Below are 17635 nucleotides of genomic sequence, written 5' to 3' on the forward strand. Positions count from 1 at the left end.
TTGTAATTACAAACAGACAAGTATGACAAATATGGACCATGCTATAATCCTGAAAGCACTCATTTCAAGTTTAACATTTCACAATACATTCGATTCAGCTATGAAACAAAAGATACGGACACTCTCTGGTTGTCAAGTGTTCGTATACTGAACAGTGGGTTAAGTATACCACTATAATTCCCATGACACATGTTGGTTAAAAGTAATTGCAAAAACAGCAAAGAATTCAGAGAAAAGGTCTAGCATAATTTGTTTCCAGATACCAGTTGCTTTGATATTTTGTAACTATTTCAATAGCATTCAAGTGTGACTTAATTATCCCAGGTGAAAAAGACGTACTGTTAAATGTATTAAAAATGCATTAAAGTATATTTGTATTGTACTAAAAATATACTTAAGTACATTTTTTATATATTTAATAGTACGTCTTTTTCACCTGGGTATGTCAATACTTTGCATTGTTAATATGTGCATATACCTATATTCAGATTTTATTTTAATAATTGGCTCATAGTTTCCATAAATTACTTAACAATAAGATTAACACTTTAAGGTTACACTTTACAATAAGGTTCTACATTTCAACATTAGTTAGTTAGTAGAAAAGGAACATAAGCTAACTATGAACAATACTTTTACGGCATTTATTAATCCTAGTTAATGTTAATTTCTGCTTATACTAATACATTTTTAACATTTAAAAGCTGTTAAATGATAAAGTTAATTAATTATGAACTGACAATGGCTACAGTACAATGAACAATAGTATATTTTTAAATGAACATTAACCAAGATTTCAGTAAATTCGGAAAAATACCATTTTCATTGTTACTGCATAATACATGTTAACGTTGTAAAGTGTAACTAAATGTTCAATTTTGTAATGGCATATAAGATGACCAACCCAATTTAAAACTGAAATCATGCTTTCACAAAAATATTCAGTTATTTGTTGTGAAATTAAACTGAATGAATGTATATTACATATGTATTAGGAGGCATCACATGCATGTGGTTAATAGGCTACACACACACACACACATACAGTGTTTACTGAGCACTTTTATTTCATCTTTTGTCTGAACAGATATGCCTGCGAGTCTCTTGTGGTGAAGTATAACTGCACTTAGAATCATCTGGAAAGAACTTTGACTCAAATGAGGGAGATATTTATGGTGTTTGCTTAGCTGTTAAAGGGATAGTTATTACAGTTATAGTTATTACACCCTCAAGTTGTTCCAAACCTGTATGAGTTTCTTTGTTCTACTGAACACAAGGGAAGATATTTGGAAGAATGTTTGTAATCAAACAGATCTCGGTCCCCATTGACTTCCATAGTAGGAAAAAAATATACTATGGAAGTCAATGGGGACCGAGATCTGTTTGGTTACAAACATTCTTCCAAATATCTTCCCTTGTGTTCAGCAGAACAAAGAAACTCATACAGGTTTGGAAGAACTTGAGGGTGAGTAAACAATGATAGAATTTTCATTTTTGGGTGAACTATCCCTTTAAGAGCTAAGGGCTCTTTTTCTCAGCCCATTTTAAAGAAAAGAAACAATACATTTGATGAAACTTTAATACACTACAACATTTTACATAACCTTTCCACTCATTTATATAATGAGCACATTTTTGCTTTTTTAAATCATCAAATGTCTGCAGTTTAGTTTAGTTTAGTTTAGTTTAGTTTAGTTTAGTTTAGTTTAGTTTAGTTTAGTTTCCATGGCCTGTCAGAGAATTTAAAAACAGTGTTCCGGTAATATTTCACCACACTTTAAAATCATTAATTAATTTTTATATCAATAAATAGCACAATTTCACCAGGAATTACCATGGTAATAGTAGTTATGGGCAACATACCAGAGTTCATACAGTTTTTCCACCATACTTTACAATAGAGATTAATTTTAAAATATGATGTATAAAATGTAAAAATTTATGGAATTTGATGTAGCTATTTGTTTATTGGGTATTTACTTTTATATTATTTTCCTTACTGCTCTCTGTCTCTATTGCTCTGTGGAATATCTAGTCAAGCAGCACTAACAGTGAAAAACTAACCCGTCTAGTGGAGCACAAAGAGCATCTCACACACTCTGTGTGTGTCTATACACACACACAGACTCCCCACGCTGTGGCGGCGGGTTGACAAGCCCGTCTGCCAAACAACTCAATTAAGCAGAAAAGAGGAGGAAAAAGAAAGAGAAGGAACAGAGGAGAGAGGGAAAGAGAGAGAAAGAGAAAAGCCTGTTCCCTGTCAGCTGCGCGGCCGCCTCTGCGGGGCAAGAAGGGCAGGAACACGTCGGAGAGAAAGAAGAGAAGAGAAGAATAAAGGGAGGGTGTGAAAAGAGAAAGCTCTGTGATGTGTTAACTGGCATTCTGGACCCCAGGGCAGTGATGGGGCACAGGTCAAACTAAGAGCCACTGGGTCATTGCCACGCCGACAGGGACACCCAGCCCAAACAGTGTCTGTGTGTGAGAGAGAATGATTGTGAGTATGTGTATGTTTGCTCTTCTCTTCAGTCTGGAGAGAACTCTCTCTGTCCCAAGAGTGCGAGTGAGTGTGTATTTATATTGCACTTCACAGACTCTTATGAGAACTGAAACATGACTGCATTCTAGCTCCGAATGCAAAAATGCACCGTAGAACTTAATTCTTAGCACTCAGGAATTTATAAATGCTTTTTCCATGACATATTAGGTCATTCTGGGTTTTTTTTCTTTTCTATATGTTTTGTGGCATATAGTGGCTGCATAGAAAATATTTTGACACTTTAGTCAGACATTACATATGTGACTGTCATTGTATTACATAAAATATCAAGTGGGATATATTATTATAATATAATATAATATAATATATTTTATTATATTTAAAAGATGAAATGAAAAGATGTTTCAAAATGAAGACACCAAGTATTCAGACACTTTCTATTTGTTAAATGCTAGTGAAACATGTTCATGTAAATATGAAAAAACGAATTTACCACAAAAATGAACTTGAGATTAGTTAGAAAATGACTAGATGCCACTTGGTTTTATATTTTGTTTGGTAATGCGATGAAATGTATACATTTTTGGCTTAAGTGTCCAAATACCTTTCTTGTGGCAACTTTATTTAATGCCACAATAATTTTGTAGTACGCAGGAGAAACCAGAATTAATAGGCCTTAACTGAACGAAAATAACATGTCTGGAAGGTAATGTTTCAGATATCTTTGGCAAGACATTGAACTCTCTTTTCTAATGTCTATGTGAGTGTGTTTGACTGTTCCCATGCCACACCACCCTGAAGCACTCACAGTCTTCAGGGGCATAAGGGTAATGAGACGCTGTTATGGAAGCCAATAAAACTGTGTGTGTGTGTGACAGAGAGAGGGTGTGAGAGGATCGGCGGGTTAATGGCACAGGTCATTACTGGGCCCAGTAAAGTGTGTGTACTGGGCTGATCTGGCCTGGAGAACAGTAGGCAGGAATTTTGGGGTGGAGGGATGAGGGAATACAGGAGGTTTAATGCTCGAGGAGATAAATAAGAGGGGTGGGAAGAGGAGAGGGGGTCCCCTGTTACACCCGTCCCTCCCACTCTCTCTTTCATTCACATGTTCCAATTTATGGCTCAGCATTTCCTATCTCCAAGACTCCCCACGTTGAGAAGAGAGAGAGGGAGAGAAAGCAGAAGAGATAAAACCTTGATTTTGTGAATATGATCTTGAAAAGATAATACTCTGAAAATCACAAAAAAAGGTTTAAAATGTTTTTTTATTGAAATAATTTTTATTTAAATTACTTTTGTGAGTGTAAGTTAACCAAAGTCAGCTTAGTCATAATTTTTATTTTAAATAAATTATTTAATTTGAAATAGTAATTAAATGACTGAATTGGATCAAATCATTATTATCTTACTTGATAAAATATTTTTACAGTGCAGGATTGAAAAAGATTTTGTAAATTTTCTGGGGGAAAAAAGGTGAGTGAGTTAAGATGTTCTGTATGGTTACTAGGGTGTTGCTATGAGGATGCTAGAGTGTTCAAGGTCCTAGTGTTACATAGGGTGTTTCTATGTGGGTAATACTAGTTGCTAGGGTTTTGGGTGGTTGCTTACTGACCCCAAGGTACATGAACCCTCCCTAAGTTTCTTTTCAATAAGTCAGCTGCAACATTTAAGGCATCATTCAAGTTCTTAACAGAAATTGCACATTAAAGTTTAGGAATGATCAATTGTAAGAGTGGTGCTTACCAGCTAATAATGTAATAGCATATAGTGAATATGAAAATAAAACACTAAAACACTAAAAACATCTCAACCGTCGTAACTGTCGCCGAAAACGCAGAAAAAGATGTTTAATGCGCAGCTAAGAATACTCTACATAATGTGTGTGTGTGTGTGTGTGTGTGTGTGATATATCGATGACTCTCTAACCCTTCATAAGTCACAAAGAGATTGGTGTTTTTTGGCCGGGTTGCTGGAATAAAGAACCCGAAGAGTAGAGAAATAAATCCTGAGACATGTGCAGAGGCTCTGAAAGGAGGAGTGGAGATCTTCTCACACTCATCTTTTCACCCATAGCTAAGGATGGATGGCCCTCAATCAGTCTTAAACTTGGCCTGTCTCGGACACTAACACATTTGCATGTTTACCTAGCTAGACCTCTATTGTTATTCAATAAAGCGAATAAATGTAGGCTACATTTTTAAAATATAAAAAGAAAAAGTATTGAGTTTTTTAACATTAATTATTTTAGTATTTTTAAAACCATGTCCTTTGAGGAAGTCCCCAAAAAGAGATTTTGCTAGATTTTTTTTTTTTTTTTTACTCCAGGAAACATTTTTGGGCACCAAAACATTAGATACAAACCTGCTGATTTAAAGCAAAACACGAAAATAGTGAAGACCACTTCATTTTCACCATACATTTAGATTTGAACATGTTCGCTTTATTTGTGAGGAAATTTTTGCCAGTTTAGCCTTCATAAGAATCAAAATTTGTACATACATTCCTAACACACTTAATTAACTGGTTTACAAACATTTCCTCTAATTAAATAGTTCATGAAAATTGATTTGCCTGAAATTTTGTAAATTCACAGTACAGATGTCAGATATTCTCTCTTCAACACACAGTGGTTGGTCGGGCCATATATCAGTGAAGTATACCAGGACACATTGGCATTTAGTGGTGAACAATAGGACACCCCGTTCTACTTTCTCTTCTTTTGTCTCACTTTGTTTTGGCTGGATTTAGCTGCACTGATGAGCTGAAGAACGAACACAAAGAGAGAGCAGACCCCTACATTCTTCTCACAATACGCCTACCATCATCAGAGAGAAAGTTATCACCTCAGGAGAGTACGACAGGGGAAGATGGCTTTAAGAAAAGCACTGAAGTGAGGTGAAATTAGTGAGGTAATCTCTTCAAGTTGTCAGCGGACATAAGGCAGCTATATGTAAATGTAAGAGGTGGCAAGTTAAAGTGAGTGTGTGCGTCCTCGCAAAGAGAAGGGTTTTAAGTCGGAGGGTCTTACTTTGATCTTTCCCACTTCTCTGTCCCACCTCTCCCCCTCTGTACTTCTTTTTCTTTTTTTTACCTCCTTGTAAGAAAATCAAGGCCTATTAACCCTAATCTCACTTAATGGCATATACCTCTCCTTTTGTCCTGGGCGATGGGCAACAGACTCTTTCCATTCAGCCTCTCGCCCTCTTTCACGCGCCTGGCCGGACTAATCCCCTTTTGCTGCAGGGCCGATTATTCCTTGTATTTTATCATTATTCTTATGATTATAATCTGCATTCTCATTCATGCACCCCTATCCACAAGATGGAATTGCTTTTCCCTCTCTTTCATGGCTTTCACCGTGCCCCGACATTGAAAGAATTGCTTCTTCTTTTTTTCAACTGCCCGGCCTTCGGAGGGGTGGATGTCAGAGTTTGGGTGCAGGAGAGGGTGTTGTTTGTAATTTAGGTAAGTGAACTCCTTCGGTAGAAACACATTTTCTGGCCGTTTGAATGTGTTGTTCACAGAGAGTAATGAATGGCGCCACACTGGCCCGTGTAAATGCATTTACCTCGACAAGCAGCGAACGAGGGAGTGGATTATAGACGGTGAGGTTGGAGAAAGAGTGTGGGCTAATTATTATGGGGCTGATGTGAGGTTTGTTTGGGGAGTTGAATGGGGTGGGTTCAGGCAAGGCTGCGGTGAAAGAAAGGCTTCGTCCTTGTGCTGCAAAAGGGGTGCACAATTAATTATTTCAATCCGTTTGGATGCACACACGCATGCACAAGCTTACTCTGACAGAGAACAAGTGGAAAAAAACAGGATATGTGTTTAAAGATTAACTTTTGCACTAGTTTCAAACAACAGGCACACACCCACTGTTTCAGTATTACTAGTTTAATTCTAAGCAAACACAATATGGGAGACAGTTAAGGCTAGAAGATTTTGCAGAAATAAAAACTGATAATACTTTACCAAAAGTTTCAATTTGTTTACATTAGCTAATGCATATTTGCACATTCAAGTTTAAACCACTTGAAATGTTAAAAATGTAGTAGTATATGTAGAAATTGACATTAATCAAGATTAATAAGTGCTGTAAAAGAATTGCTCAAGTTTGTTTATGAAAATTTTTCATCATGTTGTTGCAAACCTGTGACTTTTTTTCTTTTTTTCTTTTTTCTTCTAATATTTTGTACAAAAGAAAGTCAAACAGGTTTAAAAACATCATGACATCGTTAGGTAAACTATCCCTAAGGTTAACAAATTGGACCTTATTGTATAGTGTTACAAAAAAATTAAATAACCAGACACCTCATCCTGCTCAGAGATTAAAAAACTGCATGTTGTGTTGTATTGTTCTTTTTTAGTCTTTCTCCAAGGCATGTTGGAATCACTTTGGGAAACGTGTGGCGGGATTAACATGCACCACCCGTGGGGTCCGGCACACCCCACACTGGCACACCAGGCTCTCCGTCATGCTGCTTGACCCCCAAGCCAAGGGCTCCTCCTGGGCACCCTGAGGCAGGAGAGGGCACTTTGCCACAGCCAGTTGCTGCTCAGGGGAGGAAAGCAGAAGCTGTCCCGGCCCGGTGAGAAATGGCCACCCTCCTGTCAGCAGTAGACGTGGTACAGTTCCACTGACACCCATCCCAATGCTGACCTCGCCCAGCAGACGCCTCATCTCCTGCAAGGAAGAACCTAGGAGCAGGATGTAGTTACGGGCCAGCACCAGCGTGGAGATTTTGGACAGGCGCCTTCCAGTCGGAGGGGCTCCAGTCGGGAGGTAAGGGTGCTGCAGTGCTCCCCCTACACCGGTGGGAGAAGAAGAGTAAGGTACCATTACTTCCCTTAAAGCATCCATGGCCACGTTGAGGTCCTGCATTCTCTTCCTCTCACGGCTGTTGATCTTTCTCCGCAGCTCCTGTTGCTCCTCCGCACTAAGCTCACGAGGGGGTTTCGAAGATCTGAGATGTCCCTGGAGACCCACGGCATTGGAGGTCGGTCCTCCTGCTCCTGTTACCCGTACCATTCTTGGCATGAGTTGCTGTAAAGAGTCTTCGCCCTGCTCTCTGCATCTAAAACCAGGCACAGCCTGCATTCTGAAGAAAATATTGAGAAAACATGAGTAAGATAAGTAATTGAAAATCAAATTGAGGGATTTGCAAATATCTTTGGGATTTATGTATTAAAGTTACGGTTCACTCAAAAAAAAAAAAAAATTTCATCATTATTTACTCACCCTCATGTCGTTCCAATCATGTATGACTATTTCTTTTGTGAAGAATGTGAAGAACTGTTTTTTTTTCCAAATAATTAAAATCAATGGGGCCCAAAACAACCTTTGTCAAAAAACACAACAAAACAATGGAACATTTTTCAAAATAGGAAAGAAAGTCATACAGGTTTGGAATGGCTTACAGGTGAGTAAATGATTACAACATTTTTTATCTTTGGGTGAATAATCTCTTTAAAGTTCAGTTGTCATATTGCTCAGTCTTTCTAGTAGGCAAAGACTTTACCTTCAAGCTCTTGATCCACACACTCCAGATCTTCTTCCGGGATTCCTCAAATAATATTAAAGCAGTTCACTTCTTCAAGTCCATATTCTAGTCATGAGTTAATCTTCCTTAAAAACAATAATTGTTAAATGCTCAATTAGATGGTTTGCTCTCTTGTCCACGTACTGTAGTTGTCCTTTATAGAGATCTTTAAACTGCGGCTAACTAACACGCTCCTAACTTTTGGAAGAATATGAGAGAAGTACTGCTATAATGAGCTAATGAGTTACTCTGTCACTCTCTCTCTCTCTCTTTCTGTTCCTGACGCCCCCTCATCTGCCCTCCATGCTAATGATTTGATCATCATTTCCAACTGTTAAAAACCCGGATCGTGAGCACATGCCTCATGTTTGTTGAATTGGATATGATGATGTCTTCATCTCAATGCAATACTGTGACATTTTCTTGCATGCATAGGATACATTGTGACATTGATTTTCAGCTACTGAATGGGGAAGCAAATGAACAAGTGAGCCAACAAACAGAAGGCCTAATGATTCTCGTCACAGGTGGCACACCGGACATACCCAGGGCAAGACTGATTGTAAAACATATAAGCGGTGCAATTGTCTCTTTTACCAAACTATTGACACACTTTCATTTAGCCTCCCTCTAAATGTGAGAGGAAGGAAGAGACGTAAACAGAAAGCATGTTGTTCACGTTGAGAGCGGGAGGTGAGAACATAGAATCTCCTGTTTGTCTCGCAGGGGTGAGAGGAGGGTAAGAAGGTTGCGGCACCCGGTCCCGGTGAATGGTATCATGGCATCCATGCGCACATACTCGTAGGCTCAGACAGGAAAGAGAATTTAAAAGAGCAATCGCAACGCCAGGCACCTGCAGGGCAACAGAACACAACCTGCCAGTGTGTTGGTGTGTGTGGAATTGTGTGTGCTTCTAGCTGACCTATAAAAGACAGCCTGTGATGGATTAGAGCTGGGATGTTCGTCAGCTGTATGTCTGTGAACGTGTGTGTGAAAAGAAACGGCAACCGAAAGGAGGGAGGGCGAGAAGAGAGGGCCGAAAGGGACACCTGCTCTGACACAGAGACAGAGAGAAGAGATGAAAAAGAGAGGGAAAGAAAGAACCTGGTGTCCACCCGCAACACCGCCCCCCTCCCGCTCACTCCGTCCTTCCTTCCAGCTTGTGGGGGGTTGAATGGGGTGGCGCGGTGCCGGGGGGCTCACATCCGTATCCCCTGCCCCCAGCGCCCATTGCCTCCGTGGGTTTCATAGAGAGGCTGGAGCAGGTCAGGGACCGGTGGAGCCAGGCAGCAGGGGAGATGAGGGCTATCTTTGTGGGGGCCAGAGTGTTTTCCGTCTGGGCCAAGCCGGCGAGCTTGGGCTAGGTCTCTGGAGCTGCACCTGGGGGTTCAATCAGCTCATTCACACCAAGCCTGTTTCCTGTAGTTACCAGTAAAACGCCTGGCTGAGGTGGTGTCCACTTGGCACCGCTGGGGTTCCCATCTCTGAGACACACACACACACACACACACACTTACGATAGCTTAATTATGCTTGTAATAAAAAGCTTGATCTGTGTCCCTAGAGCTGCATATATAAAAAAATATACACACACATTCACCGGCCACTTTATTAGGTACACCTTGCTAGTATCTTGTTGGACTAACTGTGGTGTGGTGGGCTGTGGTGTTTAAATAATGCTTGGTTGGTACTAAGGGGCCCGAAATGTGCCTAGAAAATATCTCTCACCATTACACCACCAGCGGCTTGAACTGTTGATTCAAGGCAGGATGGATCCATGCTTTCATGCTGTTTACACCAAATTCTGACCCTACCATCTGTATGTTCCAGCAGAAATCGAGACTCGTCAGACCAGGCAACTCTTTTCCGATCTTCTATTGACTTCTATTGGTGAGCCTGTACTAATTGTAGCCTCAGTTTCCTGTTCTTAGTAGACAGGAGTGACACCCGGTGTGTTCTTCTGCTGCCGTAGCCCAAGTGTGTCAAGGTTTGATGTGTTGTGCGTTCAGACAGAGATACTCTTCTGCACACCTAGGTTGTAATGAGTGCTTATTTAAGTTACCGTTGCCTTTCTATCAGCTCGAACCAGTCTGGCCATTCTCCTCTGACCTCTTGCATTAATAAGGCATATTTGCCTACAGAACTGCCTCTCACTGGATATTTTCTCTTTTTCGGACCATTCTCTGTAAACCCTAGAGATAGTTGTGCCTGAAAATGCCAGTAGATCAACATTTTCTGACATACTCCGACTAGCCCATCTGGCACCAACAAACATTTCAAACAAGTCACTAAAATCACCTTTCTGCAGATCGTCTTGACCATGTCTACAAACCTAAATGCATTGAGTTGCTTCCACATGATTGGCTGAATAGATATTGCATTAATGAGCAGTTGAACAGGTGTGTATACTGTATATACCTTTATTACTAATTTGTATAAAAAATGTATGTAGTGTTGAAACCTTTACTACTTATGAATCGTTACAAATATGGTCTTAAATTCTTTAATATGGTCTATAATTAAAAACTTTTTAATTATTTTATTATTTAAAAAGTCTTATATTTTTGTACATTTCTTTCCCTTAAACATACAGATACCCTCTGAAGTTTTGGGACACATTTCCCGATCCATTTCCTTATTTCTTGTGTTGAGGTGAAGGATCGTGCAGCACAAAGGCAAGACGGAAGACCAAAAAATAAATCTGTGCACCAGCAGAAACATCACAATACCTCTGTGACAGACACCTGCGCTTAATTGCCCAGAAACAAAAACACAAACAACAAGGAAACATTGAGCATAAAGAAGTTGGACTACCTGTGCTAACTTTGACAGCTTGCACTGCTAACTGTTTTTCATGATGTGGAAGGTCACAACACAAGCTGATGCAAAAAATCCGCAACATTGAAATGGAGAAGGTCTGCTTCCATATTCATTACCAGACCATGGACGCCGAGAAACGTCTGCTAAATGCCGAGCGTGATATTTCAACCGCCGGCTGGCCAGCCCTTCGCCAGCTTGTGTCCATACTGCACGTACTGCGGAGCTGTCTCGCACACCAACAAACCTGCATAAAGAAAAGTTCTAATGAGAAATTAACAGATGTCACAACTTTATTCTCTCTTTCTCTCGCCTGGAGGGAAGCAGGTGTGGAGGGTGAGGCAGGAGGGCCTAAACCTCCATCAGACGTTTCACGTTCTCCACAAAGTAGCTTCTAAAAATGAGTGTGTATCTCGTGGAGATGCTGTAAAACAGTTGACATGGGGGAGGTGAGCTGTCTAGAGCTTCAGAGCACTGCGAACGCTGCTTGACGTGTTGCTCTGGGCCGGCGGCCATGGATATGAGAAGATTACAAGCTGTTAATAGGGCGGAACCAATGAGCTGAAGGCTGGGTATTGTGACTCCCAGCATGCTCTGGGAAAGGTTGGCCTGGACAGAACGGTTGGCTTCTCAGATGGATGAAGCCAGGCGAAGAGTCACCCCATGGGGCTTTTGTCAAGTTGCCCGAAGAACAGTTGACACTGTTTCAAAATCATACACAGTCAGTGACGTCCAGAGAGTGTTGGGAATCATTCTTTAAACACACGCTCTGAAGCAGTCCTGCTGAGGACACACTGATTATAGCTGTCACGGGCCACTCAGTGCCAGCTGCCATGTGTGTCACATTTCACTAATAAGAGCACTCACTCTGACACGTCACATTGAACATATGCATTGCAGAACGCCTTGCCAAAAGGCTTCATGCGACAACAACAAAAAGTAAACCTTTTGTGACGCAGATTTCCATTTCATGGTTTTTAAAGTTTTTTTTCTCACCTTTTTGTTGATCTCTTTACAGGAATAAATGCAAAGACCGTTGTGTTTTGTCAGTTCGTTTTATCATTCACTTCTTTATCGATATTGACATGTAAATTGAGTGGTGAGGTAACAATTCCCAGATCAATTCCCACCCAAAGTCCTTTTTGAGCTTTCTACGAACACTGCTGTATCTTCAATCCACCATTATAGCTGTGTATTGTGAAGCTTCTAGACTGATATTCTCATTCATACTCAGGCAGTTTTATGTGTTACTGTTGTACAACATTTGTGAGTGTTAATTTGAATTGAATTAAAATGAACACAGTGCCAGGGCTATAACCACCATAGACTTTGAAGGGTCCCTCCCAATAATCACATTTGGCCTTAGTGTCTCCCCAATATTTGATCTTTTTGAAGCTGCTCTGCTACACTTCAGTACACATGCTCTTATTCTTAAGTAAATTTTTTAGGATGGTCCGCTTCAGAGGTCTAACAGCACTCGTCAAAATGATTGGCATCAAATCAAAGAAGGTGGGCTTTACTATTCACGGAAGCTGAAGATGAATTCCATCGCGATGCTTCAGTTTTAACAGTGAAAGAGGGCAAGGTAAGATGTAAGTAGATAAACATTTAATATTTGTCCTAATGTTTTGGGACAGAAATGTTAAACGACCCCAAGTAATATCCAGTGATGCAAACTACTTCGAAGTTTTGCCATTTTTTAATTGAAAATTCTTTTAACTAATTCATCATTTAATGTGACGGTACAAGAAACATTAACTGAGCCATCTTCGTATTTTAAAATAAAAATATTATTTGTAAACAATTCAAATTAATTACTTCACAATGAATTCTACTTCTTTTACTCTTTATTCCCCTTAATCCATTTAAATCTTCCCCCAAATATGGTTTGGTTGCCAATGTTGGTGATTTGATGTTATTGAAATTTAAGGATTATAAACACTTCTGTCCAGTTTCATTCTTTTTCTAAGTCAATGTCTAGTCAGGGCCATTACCAAAACGGCTGACAAGATGGGCTCATTTGCTTTAAAAAAGACTTTGGATTGAACTTCCCTTCCATAAGGGAACGTGAAGGCTCACGGGATGTGATAGATGAGTTGACATCACATTAGGTTTGAAGAGAAGACAAGGAATAACTCAGTGATTTGCTGAACAAACGAGACAACATGAAAAGCAATAAGAAAAAAACGGAAGCACACACACACCCACTGTCAAGATCATAGGCTAAAGGGCAGAAAGTCACTGGAGTAAAAGTTAATAGGAAAAAAATAATTAACTAAACAAAATTCACGATATAGGCAACAAAGCTTTGTGATGTTCCATTGTTTGATAATGAACATAGCATGCGTACAGAGTAAATTTAAGAGCTAATTTAGCTTTTCGGTGTTGAAACTTAACTATAGTGCCGGTCTGCCGTCCATTCAGGCCTGATGAAGGATGGATTCTCAGATGCTTGTCAAGGCGGCTGAAAACGAGTGAAGATAAATGAGAGAAAAGAAGAGTCAGGCGACCCATGCAAACTGAGAGCGGAACACCTCTATCACCCAACCATCCATCAACCGCCCTGACACATGCACACACAACACACACCATCTAAATGCAGCGATACAAGACAGAGCTTGCACGTGAAAGTGTGTGTGTGGCGACAGAAGTGGGCAGAGAAAGTTTCTCACTCCAAAAAGTTACTAATATGATTTTGCAGAAGGAGAGAGAACAAGAGTGTGTTCCCCTGTGGATTGAAACGGAGAGACATATGCCAGAACAGGATCAGATTGCAGGAAAAAGTCATTTAGAGTTTATCGGGTACACACACAGTTTTTTTTCTGAAAGGAGGAACACTGCTCATAAGATCATGTCTCTGAAAGGGTTCAGCTGGACAGCAACAAAGCCACAAACAAAAGGTCCAGCAGCCACAAACCCTCATTGGCCTGCAGAGCTCCCATGGTGCTCTTTGATGCTAAGTTGTCCTGGCCCTGTCCTCTTTTCACAGCGCATCCACACTCGGCCAGTCATGAATATCCAAGAGTTCAGCCCCTTACGGGATTATCCCCTCTTTCTTTAACCGCTCAAACATTCCTAATGCACATCTTTCTATCTATCTTACACTCCTTTGAGTCTCTTTTCTTCCTCTCTATTTCTCTGCTCCATCTGTCTTAGTCTCTTTCAGTAAACACATTGATCCAGGCTGTATGAGAGTGCATTGGCTTTAAATCATAGACTTGTAGGTGCACACAGCACCCCAGCTCATGACCTGCAAACAAACACACAGTTGCGCTGCATAAATGCTGGCTGTCTCTCTCGCTCCCGCTCCCAAAAGCCCAATAGCACTAGTTGCAACAGAGACAACTTGAACAATTTTTTTTTTTTTTTTACCAAAATGTTTGGTTTAGTCTGTTGGGTTATTTTTTATTATGTTTACCCAGGTGCTGGGTATAATGTTAAAAATATAATGTACATCACACTGTTGTGATATTGATGTTTTAACATCAAAAGACTGCTTAACACATTTATTCTCATTCTAAACTGAAAAAGTGCTTCAAGCATTATCTAAATTAAATCAAATTAACATCTAAATTAATTAATTAATGTAAAAACAAAAATCTAAAAACATTACACACACACACAAAAAAAGGAAAAAGTTAGACAGTTTATAAAGGAAACAATTGCAAGTTGCCGTTTTAGCCACAGTTCTGATAAAGGATTTGCATTTCTATTTCCTGTCTTGTTGGCCAGTTTTTACCAAAAAGAAAATGAGGAGGTAAATCACAAGTGGATGAGAAATAAAGTTTATGCAGCAGAATTTATTGCCCATTTATAGTTCCAATCAAAAAATTTTTACTAATCAGACTGATTAATTATGCAATCATCACATGACACTTTCCTAATGAATCTCAATGAACTAAAATAAAAATGTCTTTTACATGAGGATGTCCTCGGCTCCATGGGGTGTGTTACATAAGGAAGAACAGATGATGGAGGGTGAGATAAACACTCGTCTCAGGGGACGTGTGGTCTCATATGGCCACTGTACAGGTTCCTCAAATCATCCGTCTGCTTCTCCTCTAAAATGCACTTCTTGGAATGATTATGTGATGAATGACTGACACTTGCAATAACGATGATGGATCAATGAAACCGAGAGGCCGAGAAACACATTTTAGAATTGAAGGAGACCGAGAGGATAACTTTACTTCTCTCCCCGTCTCTCTTTCTTGTTACTTTCTTTTGTCCCACAGTGCTACAGATGCACTTCGTTTATTTGCTTATTTTGGCTGTTTTTTTTATTTACATTATTTGTGTTTTTCCACCACATTTGATGCATCTCTTCAATCCTCTCCGTCTAATCCTTTGGACTAACAAGGCCCAGTGTTTGCCTCTGAATGTCCCAACATCTGTGCTGAATCAGAGGATTTAAGAATGGTTTTAAGATCTGAGTTTAAAACCAACACACACACACACACACATAAATATTAAAGACTAAACAATCTGTGGAAATGCTATGCATGAGGCTGCTCTAGTTTGGCATGGATAAATGTTAGCTATCTATTCAAAAAGTTTCATTTAGCCTATATAATAACTTTTTCTAATAGTAGCAGATTATGTACATTCAGTTTATTGTCTTTGTCATTTTGTTTAAGTGAACTGATCTGTGAATCATTATTCAGCGGCATAATGAAGTACCCTTATATTGGCACTTCCTGATCACTGAATGATGACACGTTAGGTAGATTTGCTTTGCAATATTTGTCCGTGCGTTATTAGTGATGCCTATTAGTATCTGTAAATACAGTAGCCTATGTGTCAGTAATCAGTGAGTGAGAGGAGACCTTCGTTAAGGTGTTCTCTGTTCAGTGGCTCCGCGGGGGAGGTGCTGCTCTGATTAATTTGGAAACGTGATAGCGTGTAATTCTCATTACCTTTCGAAGTAATTGCATTTTACGCGGAGCAAATGGGCGAGGCGGCAGAAGATTACTAACAAGCAGATGTTAGTGAAGGAAGACAAGACATCAGCAGCCTGTTTGCTTTCATGGAGCTCAATCTGGAGTCGAAATTAGTATTACACTGACTGCTACTGGGTGGATGTAATGAAACTTTTTTTCATTGAAGCTTGGAAACTTACGTAAAAAGATTTGTTGTTGTTTATGAGCCCTTTTTTGTTGAATTTAGACTATTTAGTTGTGAAATGCTGAAATGCCCAAAATGCATCTGATAAATCTGCAAATAAAATATGCAAATGAAACAGTATACATCAATAAAATATCTCTTAAAATAATCAGTTAACGTTTGTCTATATAAAATAAAAATAAATGCCTTTTTTGCTGTGCAAAATTAATATGGTGAATTATTATAATAATATAATATAATGAATTTTAAAACAAATAAACACGTAGCAAATATGAATATTCAAAAGCCAGCTTCACTCCGTATCGTTCCAGCTCAAAAATCCCTTGGAAAACATTGCAACAGAAAGAGCAATCTGCCATCCAGCTGCTGGCGTTTAGTTATGTATTCCACCTAATACTCCTTTATTTATTCCCTCCATCTCGCATCTTCTTTTTCTGTATATTTTGTGTAGTGCAAGACAGCAACTGCGTTTTTTGCATTCTAAATAAATGATCGTCTCCTTGAGGCTTAAAAACATGAGGGTAATCTTAATTTTTCGCAGAATGATGGCCTTCATAAAAGTTAATAAGAAAATCTACTTTTGGTCTCATTTGGAAAGCTGCCCAAAGCAGAAGAATTGTTTGCTTTGACAGGTAAGGGTGTTCACAGGTGACATGAGAAGTGAGGAAATGAAGGCGAATTCCACAGCTCGATGTCATAGATGTGCCAAATTACGGAAAAGTCATTGTGACACATTCCTTCTATCTCAATCAACTTGTTTTCTATATGACTGTATTTATATTTATATTTATATTTTGACTCAGTCTGTCTGCCTGTTTTATCAATGATTAGTGTTCCACGTTTACGTTACCGGGTTAAGATAAACATAATTTTCATTTGAACGCAAATGGACAGTGGCGAACGCTTTTTAAGTGCGCAAAAGTTGAGCATACATTTGTTTAATTTCGTTAATTAGAATGATCAATACATTTAATTCATATTCTCTCTCTGTTTTGTATTATTACTGATATTTGGTTAAAAAAGAAACTCATTCAGTTTAGTTTAATTTGCCTGTATACATTCTGATAGGATAATGCGTAAATCATAGAGGTACAATAACTTTTTATATAATAACAATTATTATAGAATTTATCAAGCATTAGTCGTCAATAATGCATTTCTATATAAATATAAACTACATAAAACAAAAAATAAATTATTAATCTGTAACCTGTGGTATTTAAAATAAATAATGCCACACAGAGACTGTGGTTTACCGTCTGTCAATAATCTCGGCTCAAGTTATTAATCATTCTCAATCTTTTTAGAACATCTTTGTTCCAGTTTACAATAAATAAATGGTGTCGGCCTGAGCACTCTCTGTTTGTTCTTATCACGAGCGAATAAGTGGTTATTGTTTCCGGGGGGAAAAAGCATACCGTTATCTAAAAATGTAAAAGAAATGTTTTGAACTTTTTTCGTTTACGTTTTAAGTGATAGATAGATAGATAGATAGATAGATAGATAGATAGATAGATAGATAGATAGATAGATAGATAGATAGAGTTCATGTTTCCTTTCATTTTGAAAGTACTTTGAAGAATATATTTGAGCTTCCATACTGAAAAGAATATTTAGGTTAATTGATCAAGCACAAACAAGTAAATAAATGCATCAA

The 17635-nt window shown here is 38.9% G+C and overlaps 1 protein-coding gene across 1 annotated transcript; it reads right to left on the reverse strand.

Annotated features, from left to right (window-relative positions):
- Window positions 1-4898: 4898 nt before the first annotated feature.
- On the reverse strand, window positions 4899-8587 carry olig1 (oligodendrocyte transcription factor 1). Its single transcript, XM_084122734.1, has 2 exons — window positions 8017-8587; window positions 4899-7596 (listed from the first exon to the last, which is right to left on the reverse strand). Exon 2 carries the CDS (start codon window positions 7593-7595, stop codon window positions 6888-6890), a length of 708 nt encoding a protein of 235 aa, XP_083978860.1. The 5' UTR covers window position 7596; window positions 8017-8587; the 3' UTR covers window positions 4899-6887.
- Window positions 8588-17635: the final 9048 nt, after the last annotated feature.

The sequence above is a fragment of the Abramis brama genome (genome assembly GCF_963993115.1).
Source record: "Abramis brama genome assembly, chromosome: 8".
In the NCBI taxonomy this organism is placed as follows: Eukaryota; Metazoa; Chordata; class Actinopteri; order Cypriniformes; family Leuciscidae; genus Abramis; species Abramis brama.